The sequence below is a fragment of the Lynx rufus genome, unplaced genomic scaffold (genome assembly GCF_022079265.1).
Source record: "Lynx rufus isolate CCGP_SWC_20201006 ecotype Redwood Valley unplaced genomic scaffold, mLynRuf1.p SCAF_2, whole genome shotgun sequence".
Lineage (NCBI taxonomy): Eukaryota > Metazoa > Chordata > Mammalia > Carnivora > Felidae > Lynx > Lynx rufus.
This window is the reverse complement of record NW_025814834.1, coordinates 89,446,644-89,468,090: the sequence shown is the minus strand read 5'-3', so window position 1 is coordinate 89,468,090 and position 21,447 is coordinate 89,446,644. Positions and strand designations below refer to the sequence as shown.

At 35.4% G+C, this 21,447-nt stretch overlaps 1 protein-coding gene across 1 annotated transcript in view; it reads right to left on the bottom strand.

Moving 5' to 3' along the window:
• The window catches only part of LRP1B (LDL receptor related protein 1B), a 1,918,909-nt gene that overhangs the window by 992,273 nt on the left and 905,189 nt on the right, over positions 1 to 21,447 (bottom strand). Inside the window, exon 6 of the mRNA XM_047084146.1 lies at positions 17,871 to 18,128. Within this exon, the coding sequence (XP_046940102.1) occupies positions 17,871 to 18,128 (258 nt within the window). The remainder of the gene's footprint in view (positions 1 to 17,870; positions 18,129 to 21,447) is intronic.

The window sequence follows — 21,447 nt, the reverse complement described above, 5'->3', positions numbered from 1 at the left end:
AAAAATTGGTAAAACTCTTGATATTTACTCTCCTGTGCTAATGCTTTCAAAACAATATCATTGATATTTTTATAAATATTTAAGTTTGATGAACTTCAGCTCAATTTTAAGTCAAAATTTTATGGTATAGTTCTCTTTGTAACATCTTACCATGAACAACTCAGGGGATGAGGTGTAGTGGCCTTCCAACTTCCATTTGTGTTGTTTCTTCCTCAGGGCTTTAGTAAACAACAGGCTTTATTATAAAAATTCAGTCTATAGTCTCACTTTCCAAAATATCACTCATATGCATAGAATATCCAATGACTTCTCACCATAGTTAGCATAAAATCCAAAGTACTTAACATGACTTAGAAAGTCTTTAACCCCTTTTCCAACTCATTTCTTCCGTGCTCACTCTATTCCAGTCACACTAGCCTCCTTACTTTTTCTGGAACCTGCAAAGAAAGCTTCCACCTTAGGATATTTGTATTTGATCTTCAAGAGAAGAGTATCTGAATGTGCATGGCTCGTGTTCTCACTTCAATCAGGTATCTGCTCCAATGTCAGTTTCTCAGAAAGGCCTCTCTTGACCAATGGATATTAAAAAATACCACTTCATTCCCTTTCCACACACAGCGCATCCCCACCAGTCAGTACTATTGGCTAATTTCATTTTCTTTGTAGCATTCATCAGTGATAGAAATTAACTATTTAGTAGCTCACTGCCTCCCCACACTAGAATGTAAGCCCCATGCCAGCAGATTCTGTATAACTAATTCACTGCTATATTTCTCAAACAGAATTGTGTTTAGCTCATGGTAAGTGCCCAGCAAATATTTCCAAATCAATACTACTCTTCTTTTCATGCTAGTCTTTGCTCAAGAACCTCCTGCCTACACTCGGTGCCCTCACCTCTAAATCAATCAGGTAGGGGATCATCTTAAGTCATAGCCCCTTTGTTCTTTAATCAGCTGAAATATTTTCCTTGATTTTACCTGTGAGCTCAAATTTTGCAAATCACTATTCTTTACCCAGGAAAGATGTACATAAGAAGGATTTGTTTTACTTACTGTGGACAAGTAATTTTACAAAAGCATAATTGGGCAGAATAGCAATTTGCTGGAATGAGTACCCAGGGGGAGTAACAATAGTGTGAGGGATGATAGTGCCATATAACTGTTGGAAGAATAGTGACAACTGGTGAGCCTAAGTGAATAAAAAGAGATAATAAAGCAAAGATCAGAAGGATGTCCTGACAAAATGTTGTACTGGGGATGAAATGCTGCCACATTCACTTTTGCATTAAAACTGCCATATCTTGACTTCTACAGCCTTACTGCTTACAATTCTTTACAGCCCTTCTTTGCTGTCTATTCCTACCAAGAATCATTTTATGACTCTCACAGCTTTGTAGCTATTATTAAGAATTTATTGACACTTTGGCCATGGTTTGTTTCAGACACTACTGGTTACCTTGACTTTTTCTGTTTGCAAATATTATCTTACTTTAGATTACCTTTTGATTCATATCACTAAAAACACAAACTTTTCATTACATATTATGATAATTACATTATATAATATACATAGCACTTTATATTTAATATATTACAATATTATTGTTTATTGTTCATATTTGTCATATCTCTTATTCTACCCAAGTTACAGACCCAGAATCTGAAACAAAACAAATAAAAAATGATGTGATTTTGGTTATTGGTTTTGATGTACAATAAGAGAAGAAGAGAATATACTGATGTATTTCTAGTGGATTGATTCTGCAAATAAAGAGTGGTTCAATTGAACCAATGCTATCTGTTGCATTGGGTCTGGTTAAAAAAAAATCAAGTGATTAACCCAAAGACCAAATATTTGTTAAGATGCTTCCTTAGCCATATTTGCTATTGGCAAACATTTTAAATTAAACTTACTCTGCTGTTTGGATTAATTACACAACAGTAATGGAATGACATGAATTCATGGAAACATACACATAACATAAAACAATAAATGCTTTTGGACTGGTTTTATTTATTTTATTTAAAAAATTTAAGAGTCAAGCCCAAGAGTCAAAAACAATCACAAGTGATTCAATTTAATGTATTTGACCATGGGTGGAGATTATTTTTAGGATTTACACTGAAGTATTCTGAAGGTGTTACATCATCTCTGAATTAAAGAATAGCTCAGAAGAAATCCAGATTTACTCAATCAATGTAGTGACAAATTTATAGTCCTACACCTCAGACATCTGATTCTAAAGTAAGTCTAAGATGTGTATACATGGAGGAAGCGTGTTTTTTGTTTGTCTGTTTTTCTAGGGATTTGTCCCATTATACTCCAGAGAGATATACCAAGAAATAAATGTACTTCTATTTTTAGAGTAAAGAAAAGAGAATGTCTTAATGAGTTTGAGTAGGTATAACAAAATTCCATAGACTGGGAAACTTAAACAACATTTAATTCCCACAATTCTGGAAAATTGTGGAAAGTCCAAAATCAAGGCCAGCAGATTCTGTATCTAGTGATAGCTCAGATACCATCTTCTGTTGCTGCTTTATAACCTAAGTTTATGTACTATTCTAGATATTTTGTTGACATTTCAACAATCTTTGCAGCATCTCAGCAGGACTAGATTCCATCTCAAGAAACTATTTTCTTTGCTCATCCATAGGAAGCAACTATTCATCCATTCAAGTTTTATCATAAGAATGCAGCTCTTCAGTCAAATCTTCAGGCTTCATTTCTAATTCTAGTCTCACTGTTTACATCACATCTGTAGTTACTTCCTCTACTGATGTGTTGAAACGTTCAAAGTCATCCATGTGAGTTAGAATCAAGCTCTTCCAAACTTCTGTAAGTGTTGATATTTTCACCTCTTCCCATGAATCACAAATGTTTTTAATGGCATTCAGATTAATAAATCCTTTCCAGAAGATTTTTAATTTACAGGCATACCTTATTTTATTGTGCTTTGCTTTATTGCACTTTGAATAGATTTCCTTTTTTACAAACTGAAGTTCAGTGGCAAACCTATGTCAAACAATTTCTAGTTGCCAGTTTTTCAACTGCATTTCCTCACTTCATGTCTCTGTCTCACATTTTGGTAATTCTTTCAGTATTTCAAAGTTTGTCATTATTCTTTTATTTGTTATGGTGATCTGTAATCAATGATCTTTGGTGTGCTATCATTATAGTTTTGGGGCATGATGAATCACAACCATATAAGACAGTGATCTTAATTGATAAATGTTGTGTATGTTCTGACTGCTCTACCAGCTAACCATTCCCCCATCTCTCTCTCTCTCTCTTTCCTCAAGCTTCCCTATTCTCTGAGACATACCAGTATTGAGATTAGTGCAATAAATAATCCTATAATGGCCTCTAAATTCAAGTGAAAGGATGATGTCATGTGTCTCTCACTTTAAATCAAAAGCTGGAAATGATTAAGCTTAGTGAGGAAGGCATGTCAAAGGCCAAGAGTGGCTCAAAGCTAGGATTTTTGTACCAGTTAGCCAAGTTGTAAATGAAAAGGACAAGTTCTTGGCAGAAATGGAAAGTACTACCCCATGAACGCATAAAAGATAAGAATATAAAACAACCTTATTCCTGATATAGAGAAAGTTTTAGTTGCCTAGATAAAAGATCAAGCAATCTACACCATTCCCTTAAACTAATGCTTAGGTCAGAACAAGAACCTAACTCTCTCTCTTTTTTTTTTAAAGGTTTATTTATTTTTGAGAGATAGAGAGAGAGAGAGAGAGAGAGAGAGAGAGAGAGAGAGAGAAACAGTGTGCTAATGGGGGAGGGGCAGAGAGAGAGGGAGACTCAGAATCTGAATTAGGATCCAGGCTCTGAGCTGTCAGCACAGAGCACGATGCAGGGTTGAACTCACGCACCATGAGATCATGAACTGGTCTGAAGTCAGATGCTTAACTGACTGAGCTACCCAGGCACCCCAAAACCTAACTCTGTTTAATTCTATGAAGACTGAGGGGGTAAGGAAGCTGCAAAATGCAAGATAAAGGAGCAAGTACTGAGTAGAAGCTGTAGCAAATTATCCAGAAGATTTAGCTAATATCACTAATGGAGGTAGCTACACTAAACAACAGATTTTCATTGTAGACAAAACAGCCTTCTATTAGAAGAAGATGCCATCTAGGAGTTGCATAGCTACAGAGGAGAAGTCAATGCCCGGCTTCAAAACTTCAAGGGACAGGCTGACTTTCTCATTAGGTTAATGTAGTTGGTGACTTTCAGTTAAATCTAATACTTATTCACTATTCTAAAAATCCTAAAGTCCTTAAGAATTATGCTACACTACTCTGCCTGTGCTGTATAAATAAAACAACAAATCCTGGATGACAGTACATCTGTTTACAATGGGACTTACTGAATATTTTAAAACCACTGTGGGGAACTACTGCTCAAAAACAAACAAACAAAAAGATTTCTTTCAAAATATTACTGCTCATTGACAATGCACCTCATCACAAAAGAGCTCTGATAGGGATGTGCAAGAGGATTAATATTGTTTTCATGCTTGTTAGCACAATACCCATTCTGCAGCCCATGGATCAAGGAGTAATTTTGATTTTCAAGTCTTATTATTTAAGAAATATATTCGTTAAGGCTATAGTTTCCATAGACAGTGCTTCCTCTGATGGATCTGAGCAAAGCAATTGGAACCCTTCTGGGAAGGACTCACCATTTTGTATGCTATTAAGAAACAGAGCCTGAAGATGTGACTGAAGAACTGCATTCTTATGATAAAACCTGACTGGATGAAGAGTTTCTTCCTATGGATGAGCAAAGAAAATGGTTTCTTGAGATGGAATCTAGTCCTGGTCAAGATGCTGCAAAGACTGTTGAAATGTCAACAAAATGTCTAGCATAGTACATAAACTTAGGTGATAAAGCAGCAACAGGGTTTGAGAGGATTGACTCCAATTTTTAAATAAGTTCTAATGTGCATAAAATTCTATCAAATAGCATTGCATGCTACAGAGAAGTTGTTGGTAAAGGGAAGAGTCCATTGATAACACAAACTTCATCTCTGCATTATTTTAAGAGATGGCCGCAGCCACTCGGCCTTTAGCAACCACCACCCTGATAAGTCAGCAGCCATCAACATCGAAGAAAGACCCTCTGCCAGCAAAAGTTATGACTCACTGAAAGCTTATGTGTGAGTTAGCATTTTGGGGCAATAAAGTATGTTTCAATTAAGGTATATACATTGTTTTTTAGACATAATGCTAATGCACACTTAATAGACTATAGTATAGTGTAAAAATAATATTTCTATGCACTGGGAAACAAAAAAAAATTACTTGGTTTGCTTTGTTGTGATATTTATTTTATTGTGGTAGTCTGGGACAGAACCAGATATCTCCAAGTAAGCCTGTGTAATTCAAGGGGAAAGAGTTGGAAAACAGAGCTTGTGTTTATTAAAATAATTACCTTGATTCACCATGTAATTTTGTGTGAATTTCATCCCATGGAAATAGGATGGACGACACTAATTGAGAGTCCCAAAATAAAAGCTCAGGCTTAACATAGAATGGGATGGAACACTGAGATGATTATTTGCATAATTCACATATTAGAAGCATTTTGCCTCAATTATCTGCAGTTTAGGAACAAACGTCTTTCTGCACAAATTACCAAAGTACCTGCTTTAATTCCCAATGGACTATTGTGTGAGTAATCACAATCATAATGCAGTCCTTCCAGTTCAAAATTTTTGTGGAGATACCCATGACAATTTTAATTTAGTCAGTTGTATTGTTCTTACAAATCAAATCCTCAAAGCTGAAAGACAGAGTAAAACTTGCATCTGATACAGCAAAAAGTTTAAAGGAATGGTTTATTTCATTTTAAAATGTCTTTTTTAAAACTTATGTTCCTGTTCAGGACTTCATAAGCAGCTAAGTATCTCTCTTCGTGATAACAAAACCAAACAATAAAAAGATAATTTATTTTCAAAATCTGCATGCTTATGTAGAATTCAATGATGCCATCTTTCTTCCCGCCATACATTACCCTCTTTCAGATCTTCATGAAGGAAGAGGAAATATTTGATGAGTTCCTGAAATCGGTTGAGAGGAAACAAATAATAGACAGGATCTAATGGGCCAACTTGGAGAAAAATGGGAGTTTTTTTTAAGTAAATTGATGATTCCAGAGAAAGGAATGAAATTGTGGAAAGCACAGTCTGACACAACGTGAATTTAACTAAATGTTAATTATCAAAGGAGCAGAATAAAACACAGTAATAATCAGCTCCTGTACTGGTTTTACTGCACTTGTAAGCAACTATGATGAAGCAAATGCATAATTTCAACTACAGAAGAACTGATATGAACTATTTCTATAGATAAAAGATAACAACAACAACAACAACAAAAACCTATGCTGGATACTCTGGATTTGCTCTATCGATCTTATTCTGTTTTCTGTCTGCTCAAAGAGACTAAAAACCATTAAGCTATCTTCCACACAAACTGGAAGCTCAGTTTTTGGAAGCTAACTGATGTGTACTCAGAAATGTGGAAGAAAAACTGTGAGGCCATTTTCCTGCCCATTGTAACATTTTCACCTGGGAAGCACGACTGTTGTAAATAAGACATGTGCTTGGAGTGGTGCTCAGTGTCCATCATCCAGTTTCCTTAGGGGAAGCAGTGTGGGCACAGCAACAGTGGCCATGGCATCATCAAAAGCCTTCCTGCTTCCTGCACTGCAGCTGTGGAAGTCTGATCTCCAGTTACCAGCGTGTTCAAGGGCAGCTGCAACTGCAGTGGTAGCAGTAGAGTGGGATCTTATTTCCAGCATAGTTCTAGAAAAGAGAACTATGATAGCTCCTAACGCTCTGTGTTATTTTGGATGCCATTTTCAAGGCACAGCCTAGAATTCTCTCCTTTATCTCCTCCAACAATTCTGAGAGCATTCTGTACAAAAGCACTTCTTGATGCAAACACCAAGGTGTCTGTTCTCTGGACAGAACTGGGACTGATGTACCAAAAATTATTCTTTCAGACACAGTGGACGTTCTATAAGGGAGAAGTCTCTACCTCTCACAACTCCAAACAAATTATCAATATATTTTTAAACAACACGAACAACCAACTAAGTCTTAAGGCCAGGTGAGGTATTATTTCACATGGATAAGAAATTGTTCTTACCTGTTCAGATCAGCTGAACTGTTCTACCAAGCCACAAGGGAAAAAGTAACGTTTTTGTTGCTGTTATTGCTGCTGTTTTTAGTAAGCAAAATAGTATCTCCCAACAACAACAACAACAACAACAACAATAACAAGAAATAAATAGAAGCTTATTTGGCTATAGAAGTATTGCCTTTTTTTGTGAGGTTACAAGATTAACAACCTTTTTTAGCGTAATTTTGGGACATGTTCTATTATATGGATTTGTTGGGAAATGAGTCTCATTGTTGATTAGTAGTACATAGGGCTTCCTTACCATTCAGTTTTAGAAACATAGTATAACCATTTTTGATTTTTTTTTTTTGACAGAGAAACACTACAAATGAGTGAGGGTGGAGAAAGGGAGGGGGAGAGGGAGAAGAGGGAGTGGGGGAGATGGGATGGGGGAGAGGGGATGGGGGATAGGCAGAGCAGGGAGAGGGAGGGAGGAGGGGGGAAGGGAGAGGGGGGAGAGGCAGAGGGGCTAGCTGAGGGCGAGGGCATGGGGGAGGGCGAGGGCGAGGGAAGAGATAATCCCACAAGGGGTAGAGAGAGGTGGGGCTCACCTGAAGTAGGGCTCGAATTCAAGAACCATGAGATCATGACATGAGCCAAAGTCAGATGCTTAACCAACTGAGCCTCCCAGGTGCCCTATAACCATTCATTTATTAGTGAAACTGGACTGAAAAATAACAATAGAGATAGATACATTTTCCTTAGCATTACCTTAAAACAGGGAGATTAAACAGATTTGGATTCTCACATTAAAATAACAAAAGTTGCTAAGAAAATTTATATAATCTTATCAAGTAAATGTTGTCATTAAGATGACAAAGATGTGCAGAATATTTGAAGCAGAGATTTAATCATTAGATTTGCAATTTTGGGAACTCTTTTGAGTTTTTCACCAAAGGATTAGCAGGCTTTGGAGAATTATGTCATGCTTACCAGACTCCCAGGACACTAAGGGATCAACCAGAGGGTCAATTTGTTAATTTATAACTACTGACAGGATGCTCCAGTGGCACAATTACTAACAGGTACCATCCTAACAAATTCCTCCCTAAAATATGGTATGTGAGAAATCAAACCTGAAATCTACTTGTTAAGCATACAGTCAAAGCAAAAGGCATTCCATATAATGGAGTTGAGGCCTTCTGAGTTTTATGAGGGGTTTAGAAAATCATCAGGACTGCACTTTAGAATTCTACCATTTTGACAACTGGAATACCTATTAATGTGCCCCCAATCCAGTGTGTGTGTATGCATATTGAATCTAGACCTGTATTTCACAAACATTTTAACAATCTTTCATCATCTAAATTACCATTTCATCATTTGACAGTGCTCTTCTATCATCAAAAAAGGTTTTGTCACCATACTCTTACCTAACTCTGGAAAAAATTGTTAAAATTAAATGGGAAGTTCCCTGACACTGTCTATATTTTGAAGTTACTCTTCACTACCATCCTCAACCACAAATTATCTTTTGGGCTAGGCCTTTTCCTGGAATGAATTCCACATATGTACAAATCTTTATTGCACATCTGATTCCTGTCAGCTCCAATTCTGAAACTGATTCTGGTGTTGTTATCAGAGGGTCAGAGTATGTAGTATGTGGATCCTATATCCTTTGTGTACAGACTAAAAGTAGTGGGCCATTAGGAAGAAATAGCTAGAAAACTGTGATTACTGTAAGTCTCTATATATTCTTATACACATAGCTTGTATAGGTTTAGCCACATAGATAGTAAATATATAAAAAAGTGATGGGAGAATTCAATGTGAGATTCTCCTTCAGACCTTGAAAACAATATTTCTTGGGGTGCCTGGCTGGCTCAGTCAGTTGAGTCCGACTTTGGCTCAGGTCATGATCTTGTGGTTCTTGAGTTCAAGCCCCGTGGTGGGCTCTGTGCTGACAGCTCAGAGCCTGGAGCCTGCTTTGGATTCTGTGTCTCCCTCTCTCTCTGCCCCTAACCCACTCACATTCTGTCTCTGTCTCTCTCAAAAATAAACAAACATTAAAATAAAAAAAAATATTTCTCAAAATAGATAATATAAAACCCAAGATAGGTATTAATACCATATTAGGCATGTATACACACTCATGTCACCTCCTTATAATCAAGTATCCACAGAAACACCCACAGGCATACCCACAAAAATATCAATCGAGTGTTTGGTACTCAAACAAACAAAGGAAATCCTGGGATACACTAAGTGAAACAGGTACTTTACTGGAGGACTTTGAATAATCTTTAGCATGCTATATACACATAAATCTCCAATAAGGTTCCATAACATTAAAAATTTCCTAAACTTGTTTGACCACAAAAACAATTTTCCCAAATATCATACAAACTGGTGTCCCAAGGAATGTTTTTTTAGGAACTGGTTCTTTAAAGGACTGAAGTGTACCTGTTGTTAGTTATTAGGTAGGAGAAAATGAAAAAGGGATAAATGAGGAGAAGAAACAATATTCCTCCCCTCAGAACACGAACACACACACACACACACACACACACAGGAATATCTCAAATTACAAGAAAAGCAAATACAAAGTAATGGAAGGGGAAGGTATGTTTAAAACTGGGTGGGATCTCAGCGATTAAGTGAATAAATCATTCATTTTAAAATGATTTGTATAAGGTCATATAGCCAGTTAATGACAAAGCTAGGACCATACCAAGTCACCATACTTTCACCCCAAACATTGTGGTAACAGAAATATAAATCAGGGTTAAAATAAATGTACAAGTCACAAGATGTTATAGCCTGAAAACAATAAAAATAAAAACAAACAAGAATCTTAATCAGACACTGAAATGATACGTGCCAGTTTTATTACTTTGCTTAATTGCATTTCTGCTCACTGCCTTTAGATTTGATGCTACGTTCCTATTGTAAATGTGTCTAAACATTAACATTTTCTAATGATCGAGGAATATGAAGAGAAAAATGCCAATTTTACTTGACATAAATTATTTAATGAAATGCAAAATAAAATGAAAGAATTGAAGTAGACAATTATGGTATTATACTTTAAAAAAATACCAAATAAATACTAAGTCAGAAATTATTTTGCAAGGCTAATTGCTGTAAAGTAATAGCTTCTCTTTTTTCCTTTTCTTTTCTCTCCTTATTTCCTTCTTTCTTCTACCACGATCAAGTTTATCCAGACAGAAACACAGGTTTCCGTAATTAGACATCATGGATTTCAAATATATGATGCAGCTTATTTAGTCATTATGAAAAGAGCTTTTATATTCCAAGTTTCAGATTGGTAGATAAAGAAATCCTGCCAAACATTTTGATCTACTTGGTATATGGCATCATGATAGGATCATCAAGAGAATCCCACTTTGATTATTAAAATCCATAATGAAAAATCTGGACAAAAAAAATACTATGAGGATAATGATTTAAAAATTCTCTATATGATGAAGCAGACTCTGTAGGGGAATACATGCACACTGTGTAAGTAAAGTTTATTTCACCAAATTCATAGGGAAAAAATACCAACAATTGAAGCTTAGCACATGTTGAATACTGGCTTTGGTGAGTTTCAAGCAAGTTGCCAAATGACAATAAATAGTAATTTAGTTCTTTGCAGCCTGACAACTGAACTAACAATAAAGACAAATTTATAGAGGAACAGAGTGCTGCGAGTGTTTTTTCTTCCCTTTTTACTAGGCATTCAGGACAGTCTTTTATGATTGTGCTCTGATTGTAAATCAGAATGGGTTATTTACTTCAAAGTATAAATTAATCTAATGCTAATGTAAAAATTAAGATATAATTTAATATCACTGCCTACACCATTAAGCATACGGTATCAAAAAAGGGAATTCTGAAAGTTCTCCAGAAATGTATCCTGAGATCCTCAGATCAACATCTTTGCTAACTCTGCCTCTGTCTCTATTTATTTTTTTGCACTCAATGAATAGCCTGATCATTTTGCTAAAATTCCAGATCCCAGAAGGAATGCATTATATTAATTAGCTACACACACGTCTCAGAAAAAAAAGTCATCTTATGTAAATATACTAAATATAAAATGAAAACTTTGTAAGAAGTATAAAGAGTTGAATAAAACATGTATTTGCTTATAGAACAACAGTGAATAAAAATGTATCTCTGGAAATAAAGAGTTATAACATCCTCATGGAGGATGTGCTTTACATCCGTCACAGATGTTTCTTAGGGAGTAATATAAAACCAGTTATCGCAGCCAAAAACAAATTTACAACATTTTTTTTTGTTTGTTTCTGTGGGAGAGTAGGAAATCTAGATAAGAAATTTTCTTTTAAAAAGCTCATTAATTTATACAAAAATGATGGTCTTAGTCATTTCTTCTTCAGCTCTTCAGCTCAGAGATGAACAATTCCTGAACCTTTTCTAATGGAATCCTAGAACCAGAATTGAATGATTGTTGAATGAATGAAAAGCATACAACCCCAAGTTTGAAGTAGCTTACAGTGTTTCTCAGGGGATGAGAATTACAGAGAAATCCTGACCCTCCCCTTTACTTTTATTATAAAAGGCATCTGAAACCTTAATAATAACAACTAAGTATATATGATTGAGATCATAAGCACATTCACCATTTTATGCATTCAAGGATCTAAATATGAGATAGCAGAACTTCCTTCAAAAGAAAAAAATCTAATCATGCCCAGAAAGAAGAGTTAAAAAGTCCACACTGCTTTGTTCAATTTAATCTCTGCACTAAAAATTAATTGACCTCTGTTTTAAGAGCTTTGGCTCCAATACTGTTTAATTGAGCTGCCTTAGGATGGGGAGACTCTAAAAGGTTTGAATCAAGTTGCTTCTATGGTCATTGAGGTTAGGACCCAAAATAAATCTATAAGCACATACCCAGGGGAAGTCAGACGCTAAGTCCATAAAAGTCAATAGTCATTGAGTAGACCCAGTACCTTAGAAACATTTAAGACTGACATGTGAGACTATTAGCTAGACAAAGATCAGATCTTACTTAGCCATCATTCAGCCTGTTTTTCTAAATGTCTCTAGTAGTGATCTGACAGAGTTTCTCTGGAAGTTGCCTCTAACTGTGTCTCTAATTCTGTGCTCACCCTTCCTCACATCCTAAAGCCAAGGAATCATTTTTTATTTGGAAAAACAGATAAACATAAAATTGAAATATAATGCATATTTTTTCTTTTAAAAAATGTAATGTTTATTTCCTTTTTTGAGAGAGAGAGAGAGACAGAGAGACAGAGAGAGACAGAGTGTGAGCGGGGGAGGGGCAGAGAGCGTAGAAGACACAGAATCTGAAGTAGGCTCCAGGCTCAGCTGTCAGTGCAGAGCCGGAAGTGGGGCTTGAACGCATGAACCATGAGATCATGACCTGAGTGGAAGTAGCTTAACTGACTCAGTCACCCATGTGCCCCGAAATATAATGCATTTGTGATAAGGTCGCATAGTAAGGGCTGCTAAACTCAATTGGAAAACTTTTGGAAACAATATGATGCCATGAAGAATGAGTAAGAGATACCTGGTTAGAGGGAATGAAAACCTATGATCTATGATGAAGAAGCAACGTACACAAACATGCATGGAAGTGGGAAAATAAAGTATGTTGAAGGAAGTATAAGTACTATTTTTAGGTAGAATGTGTGATTTGAGTAAGTAGAGGCAAGGTAGGTCAGCTGCTTGCAGAGAAGCCAGATAATGAAGTTTTATCTCTTAAGATAAATAGGAAGCTACATCAAATGATTTTGACTTTAAGTAATGGAGTATCATGGTCACTCTAGCAGAATAATAGACATTGGAGAAGTTCCCATGGAGTGGACAATTTCACTAGTAACCATTTCAAAAAGACAAATTAAAACAACATGAATGGCTTGTAACCAGTCAGGTGAAGAAATAATTGTAAAGTTCAAGTTCATAAAAATTCAATACTCGAGCACATGTCTTATAAATAAATACAACAAGGTTCTATGATGATCTCTTCATCACTATGTGGCATTATGTAATCTTGGGATACTGCTGAAAAGTTCTATAATCATATTCTAATATGCAGACTCACTGAGCTGACACAGTTTGAGACCAGTATTTCCACTGCTACAGGTGGATTATTTTGTCCCAAGATTATGCTTGTATTGACAATAGAGTCACAAACTGGTCATGCTTATCCTACCATATCCTAGTGGAGGACGTTTGTGAAACCATAAAGGCTATGAAATTCCTAGGCTGGGCTGAGGCAAACGGCCTATTTCAAAATTAAAAGTCATTATTTGTGTGTATTGAGACCAAGACTTAAAGATTTCTTATCAACTTCAAAAAATATTTCCTTTTGTTAAACTCATTTTCTCACCTATAAACTGATGAATATAAACAGTATGCAGATTTCATTTTTATCATGGTAATGTATTATATATGTAGAATTTTTAATGGATAAACAAAACATTCAGGAAATGTTGCCTAATAATATTATGTGATTATTAGAGAGCTCTAATTCAAGAAAAAGAAGTGAAATTGCTAAGACAGAGGCAAAGTGCCAAAATCCCAAAGTTATCCAATCAAAGATTTAATTTAATGGATCTAGGCAGAGTTTTAAATGGAAAATGAGCTAAGGTTGACATCGAAAGAGGCAAAAAAACAAAAACAAAAACAAAAAACAAAACCAGGAATGGGGATAATAAAAATCAGTGATTGGGGTTAATTCTGAAGCAAAGTTTATAAAGAATAAGCAATCTTTTTATTTTTGTACAGGAATATTCTGCTGGACCAGAACTGAGCACACTGAATGGATCAAAACAAGCTGGGCAAGTCCATATTAGAATCCTATAACTCATACTCAAATTTTGCAGAATATTGAAAAATCACACGTGGAAATGGAATGAAAGTATCTACTCTATACCTAGGAATGAACAGTCTGGTCCTGAATCATCTTGTTATCAAGGGATTAACACAGTGAGTATTCTACCTATCTCAATTATCTTTGTGTACTTTGTCCTCAGAAAACAGCTGTACATCACCATTTTTTTGAATCCCATCATTCTTGTTGATTTGGGGCATTTGTGTCCCTACCACAGTACTCTCCAAGAAAGACTGGGGGAAATAATTAGTTGTTGCAAATGTACTTTGTATGAATACTTAATTGGAGAATCAATTTTGCTTACAAAACACTTCCAAAATTTTCTTCAAAGTCTACAATTTTCTGGCTAAATCCCTAGATATTAAACATCAGGTATCTTTTAAAAAAAATAGTAACATTGAATAAGAAATATAATCATACTTTGCCCAATGTGCTTTGGTTACTATACTTTATTGAGCATATTATTATTAGTCTTTATTCTCTTACAATATTGCTTAGGAGTGAATCTTAATGTTAAAAGTAGGCCTCTAGGGTCACCCAAGTGGTTCGTCAGTTAAGCGTCTGACTTGGGCTCAGGTTATGATCTCGCAGTTCATGAGTTCAAGCCCCACCATTAGGCTCTGTACTGACAGCTCAAAGACTGGAGCCTATTTCAGATTCTGTGACTCCTTCTCTCTCTGCCCATCACTCACTCACAGTCTCTGTCACTGTCTCTCTCTCAAAAAATAAACAAACATTAAAAAATTTAAAACAAAAAATAGGCTTCTCTAAGCGGCTATATTAGAATCAATTGGTGGGCCTTTTTAAAAGTCTTTATATATTGTTGAGAGACAGAGAGGGGCGAGTAGGGGCAGAGAGAGGGGGAGACACAGAATCTGAAGCAGGCTCCAGGCTCCAGGTTGTCAGCAGAGCTCAACATGGGCCTCAAAACCCACGAACCATGGGATCATGCCTGAGCCAAAGTCAGACGCTTAAATGACTGAGCCACCAAGGCACCCTAAGAGGTGGGTCTTCTCAAACAATATAGCCTTCCACAATTCACCTTGTCCACTTCCCTTCCAAGATTTGTATACTTCTCTCCTATTTAGAGACTGTCTTTTTGAGCCATTGTCCCTAACATTTGTGTGTCTAATCATTTTTGGCTCACTAAAATAAACAACAAAAGTTGAGACCCACAGGGGCAGTGTGGTGTTTAGCAAAAGCTGATAAAGTCAGACCCAACTCACACCTATAGCCAATACTCGTTGTGCCCTGTCACCCAATTTCTCACTGTCACAATTTTCCCCTCATCATAAGAGACACAGCTATGCCTTCCTAATGCATACAGTCACTTAACACATTCCATAAGTTGTAGTTGTTATTTTTAGTAGATTTGGGAGGTTCTCTGAAAGCACCAGTATTTGCATTTCTAATGTAGAAGAACACAAGATTTAGTTGTCCCATCTCTGCCTTTGTTTTCGCGAATCAGTATTGTCTAACATATCTGAGATCTGTAGCTAATTTTTTTTATATTACAAAACTTGAAGAGCATACAGGAATGTAGTGGGTATCCAATGAGATGAGACAGAAAATATAAATTTTAATACTGAACTAAATTATTTAAATATACCATTATGCAAATTTTAAATGCAAGTCAGTTTGACCTGTAATGATTGCTTTTCTCCTCACAGTAAATTAAAAAAATATATATTATTATTTTTTTCATAAAAAGAATGCTTTCTTCAGGCAAATTCAGAGAAAAGCATCTATGGAAGAAGGAACAGTGCCAGTTATTCAGGCATAGTCTCATTGGTTCATTATTTTTGCTTATGTGGTACAAGAGATTTTATGTAATTATACATGCAAGAAATATTCCAACTTCATTATCAGCTCACAGAGTGTCATGGTGAATGAAGAGCTCACCTTATCCAATGGAAGCTATTCTCTGGCACGGTGATAAAATGCATGGATTACAAGCAGTGACAGAGGAGCCCGGACCTGCTCACACCTCTGCCCCAGTCCCATCATTAACTTACTTCTACACATTTAATCTTTATTCTACATTGACTGAAATTGCACAGCTTAAACCTGACTTTGTCAACAAAATATTTATTCTAATTAAAAGATTTCCATTGCATTTATTGCTTATAGTTCAAAATGAATGTTCTTTTCAGCATTTCAGTGAATTGCTTAACAAAAATCTCTTTCGTTTTCTAGATTGGCCAAGCATTGCCTTATAAATCAAAAGAAACCTAAGATACAAATTATATTCTTCCGATATTCTAATGTGCAAACGCTTTGCCATCCCCAGATGTACTAAAAAAAAGTAGTTGTTTTAAAAATACATGTTACAAGAGAAATTAATAATATTATTAGGACATATTAAATGTAGAAAAGTTGCTTAAGTAAATTTGGAAAGTAATTTTACCTGGCAACTTTGAATAGCCTAGCTATTTGACTGTCACCATTCCATTTGCTAGGGACAAATGCATTTGGATTACTTGAGGTAATCACTAACATGGCAGGGACTGGGGCCTTTTGTTTGAACACTTTCCAACAGCTGGCCTAGCCAATGTCTGAAATACTCAAATCACACGGCAGCACTCCTTGTGCTGGTACTACTTGTTATTTACTATTTATTAGGAATTATCATTTCCTATAAAATCCTTAAAAACAGCCAGGGACCTTTGCTTTTACAAGGCATTTTGGTCCAGTATCAAAATAAGTGGCTTTAGCAATTATTTTATTTATGTTAAGAGGATTTTCAAAGTGTTGGATTCTATTTGTTAAACATTTATTTATTTTTACTAAACTGTACACATCATACTTTATATTCCATTTTTTATAATTTTTGCCATTGGTTCATTCAATATCATCATACTTATCAAACATTACATATTATTTTTCTTATGTTTAATAAAGATTAATAATCAATCCTTCTAATTGTATGTCAAAAATATTAATAAAATATAATTATTGAATCCAAATCACCAAACATTCTGTCTGAAAGCTACATTTATTCTATCACAGGACTGTCTTTTCTTAACTTGACTACAGTTTTTCTTTACTTTTCTACCAATTTTTATGTTAGCAGCATTTGCAAGAATAATTTTCTGTAAATCAAAAAAATAAATGGACATGTCTTGAAATTCCCATGCACACGGTTTCCCCAGGAAAGCACAAATACTCCTGTGCTGGAGAGATGGAGGGAAGGAGAAAGAGAGAGAAAGGGAGACAGCAAACATCAGCGTGAAAGATGGAATGAATGTATTCGTGTCTGTGTAACGATGTGACTTCAATTTACAGCAATATTCAGGAAGAAAAGCACAGCTACTAGTTTGTGAATTTCTGGACCGAGAAATCAAAATAAATCAAAACCACAAATCAGTCCTTTGGAAGATGCATAAAAACTCTGATTTGCTAAGAAAAAAGTCAACAAACACAGGTAGTTGTTACCAATTAGCATAAATCTAATAGTTTTCAAGGCATTTTAACAAACACTACAGTTGATGAGCTTATAATTATCAACTCTGTTTCTTGCTTTTTAAAATTTCCACCTTCACTCTCACATTGTGAACTATCACTGAGTGGCAAATTACAATTCTCATTTAGGTGACACTGTAATAATCATTAAAGAAAGAATTAAAATTAACTCCTAACTTGTTACTTGTATAAACAGTGAAACTACATGTGTATGTGTGTGTTTATTCAGAACAGGTAGTGAACACATTTATTCGTCTATTCATATTTACATATATAGATTTCCAATAGCCATAAACTATGTTAGAAAAATCTAAGAATCCTGTTTACTGATCTGTAAATGAAATCCTTCAAGGGTGACATTTCATATGAGTTGAAATACTCACTGTGGAAGGACTGAAGAATATTAATGGTCCACTCCTCTGTTAATCTTCCTGTTTTTGTTATCTGGATACATTTGAGCTGATTTGAAGATTCTCTTGATTCAATCCAACAAATCATGTCTTCATTGTAAATAAAATCCAGAGTATGAATTTCATTTCCATTGACCGAGCTCAGGGTTGCCATTTTACTGCCATTAAGATAGAAAACCTCAATTGTTTCAGAATTTGCAATTAATAGCATAGGTGGCCTATCTGTCGGTTCTGGAATAAGAGAAAAAAAGAAGTGAGTTTAGTAAAAGTGAGTCCATTTTTTTCATAATTTTGAATTACTTACTACAATTTATTCCTATATTTTAATGCATCTTTAAAACTTTTTAAAAATGCTTGCAAAAGTATTTATTAATAACTCATATATGCTTCACTGACTATATGTTGTAGTTGGCTTCTCTAAAGAAAACATAGTCCACTGAGCATTTGTATTCTTTATTTCCTTAAAAATAATGTATTGTGTAAATGTTAGTACAATACTATTTACTTTCACTGTTGGTAAATAAAGGAAGTTCTGTGAGATTGTTTTGTTGTTGTTATTGTTTTAATTTTGTTGTTGTTGTTGTTGTTTTAGCAATGAGGATGGAGGTGGACTGACCTCACCCTACAGTTTTACAGCTTCCCTTGTGAGCAAGGGTGTACTTTTTTGAGGTGGATGCATGAGGCCAGAAGTGAATTTTCTGGAGTAGAACATACAAATTCAGAAGCCCATCCAAACAGCACCTGTGACTTCAGCCTTAGTGGCTCCTTGACTGACTCCAGGAGTCAAATAATCACTAGATCATGACTAGCTTATGATTACTGAGCTGCTTCTTTTTTTATAGTCAAGAAAATAAGATTGTAGAAGTAAAAGAAACTTGCTCGATACTATTTTTAGAACAATGCATCCTTGCTTTTCTAAAGATTGGTGAGTTTTTGATGAATATGCACTAATTGACCAAAATTTCAATGCTTGTTAAGATGTAAAGGTAACAGTAATATGCCATACAAAATTAGTGTTGAAGAGTTTAGCTATACAATCATAATCAGAGTAGCTTTTGTGCTAATTAGGAAATAGGATAAATTTGGAAATCCTCAATTCCTCTTTTTTTCCCGTCCTTCATCCAAAGTGTCCATAAATATCTTTGATTCTGATGTCAAAACATATCAGGAATCCCACCACGTCTCAGTGACTGTTACTACCACCCTGCTCCAAGCTGCCATCATCTCTCAACCCAAATGGTTCCTAGAGCCTTCTAACTGGTTTCTCTGCTTTCATTGATGCCCTCCTCCTCTTTTATTCTTTCTCAACACAATGGCCAGAGTGATACCTTTAAAATGTTAACGTGAATCAGTTTTCTGTCCAATTCCTCAAAGGGTTCCCATTTCATTTTTTATTCAATATATGAAATTTATTGTCATATTGGTTTCCATACAACACCCAGTGTTCATCCCCAAAGGTGCCCTCCCCAACGCCCATCACCCACCCTTCCCATTTCACTCACAGTAAAAGTCAAAGCCTTTATAATAGCCTATAAACCCCTCCATTAACTGTATTCTCATTACCTGTTTGACATCATTTCCTTTATCTCCTTATTAATCTCACCCTTGTCATATTCCTCCAGACACACCGCCCTTCTTACTGTTCCTTAACCAACAAGCCAAGTAAGCCTCTGTCTCAGAGGCTCTTCCTTCTTCGTAATCACCACCACCGTGCCCCCCCCCCCCATATATCAGAATGCCTGACTTGTTCACCTCTGTTAGGGTAGTATTTGAAAGCTACCTTTCCAGCAATGACTTCTCTTACTACTTTATTTTGTGAAAATTGCAAGCCCCTACAATCTCTATATACTCTCTATAAGCTTTCCCTGCTTTATTTTTCCCATATCACCACCAAACATTGCATGTATCTTTTTTTTTTTCTGGTTTATTATTTTCTCCTTCTGTCACTGTACCTCTAGCATTTAGAATCTAGTGTTTATTCAATACAAATTTTCTGAACATGTAAAATGGTAACATGGAATTCTTGCAGAGTACAGTTCTTTTAGAAGCATTCTGTGAAATGTGACAAAATAATTTCGTTTTCTAACTGATGAATGTAATACAGAGAAAAACTGGCTAACAGGAAATTTCATAAACATCATTTGATCATTCAGGAAACAGATAGCATTGCAAAGAAAGGGAAAAAAAAGCAGATGAGTATGCTACGGGTAATATAATAAGCCTAAACTTTTAAACAATTATTTAATGGTTTTAATCATTTCTGATGTGAGTAGGGATATCAGGTTCCTTGTGTTTTACTCAGATAGAACGGCATTTGAATTTTTATCCTCTGAGGAATTAATCCAGGCATAAAATTCTTCTCCACCTTTAGAAAGACCCTAAAGTTTTTGACTTAATAAAAACTTCTAAACAAACAAAAATAAACAATAATAAAAAGTCTCAATGAGATTATAAAATTAATTAGTCTAAGAGTTTCTTCCCAATAAACAGACTTTCCCTGAACTGCCTACTATAAGCCAATAAAAATGAAGTCTTGAAAATGCTAAGATCATTTCCATGATAAAGTATTGTGAAAATTGTGAATTATCTATGCTTAACATAACCTTGTCTAGGGACCACACTGAAGCTTGCTTAGCTGGTTGGCTTCTCTCTTAACTTTTTAAAGCCCCTTTGAACTATGCAATGCTTGCTCTTGCCATTCTCTAATTTAGAAGTCCAGACTTGGTCCCTTTTCAACACTCCTAGCTCTGTTGTTTTCCAGTTGACCTGAGCGCTCCTGAAACCTGTTGGATCATAGATTTCTCAGGTTATGAAGAGGTCTTAGATGACTGTGTTATCATGTTAACAAAGACACACCGCCAGTCTGTTAGTACTTACTGTCATCTTTTGACAACTGAAATGACCTTTGGTGACATTGCCTCTTTTTAAAAAGTGAACTACGACTGAAAGCTTCTTTGCTTCCAAGCTTTATGAGAAGTCCAGATGTAGACGATAATTTCTTAACTGTCTACCAGTCAGTAAATTTACTTATGTAATAAACATTCTTTGGAGTAAGGCTAGAATATGAAAGAACACCAAGATTCCCCTTAGAAACTGAGATGAAAATGAATTACTGGTCAACACAGGTAATGCTTACTTGATGTAACTGATAAATCTATTTGATTTTTGTAGTTGCTTTTTGAGTAAATCAGGTGATTGTTTTAATGCAAAATATAGCAACTACTGATTTTATTACTTCTCATAAACAGAAAACCAATAAAGTCAGGTTCTTCATAATTTGACATGGTTTGATTTGATAATGGTGACTTTAAAAATTCAAATCATGTACTAGAGGAAGGACGCTTGTTAGTGTGATAATATTCATATGTCTCAGCTATTAACTATGGTTTCCCCCTTTATACAAATAAACATAGAGCGTACTTATGGGGGTGGGAGGAACCCAGTGAAACGCAAAACCCATAAAAAAATCAGGGGCTAAGTGTATAAATCGTTTTTTTCTATTTCATGAAAACTGGCATATGTAATCTGCCTCAACCTGTACTATGTCTGA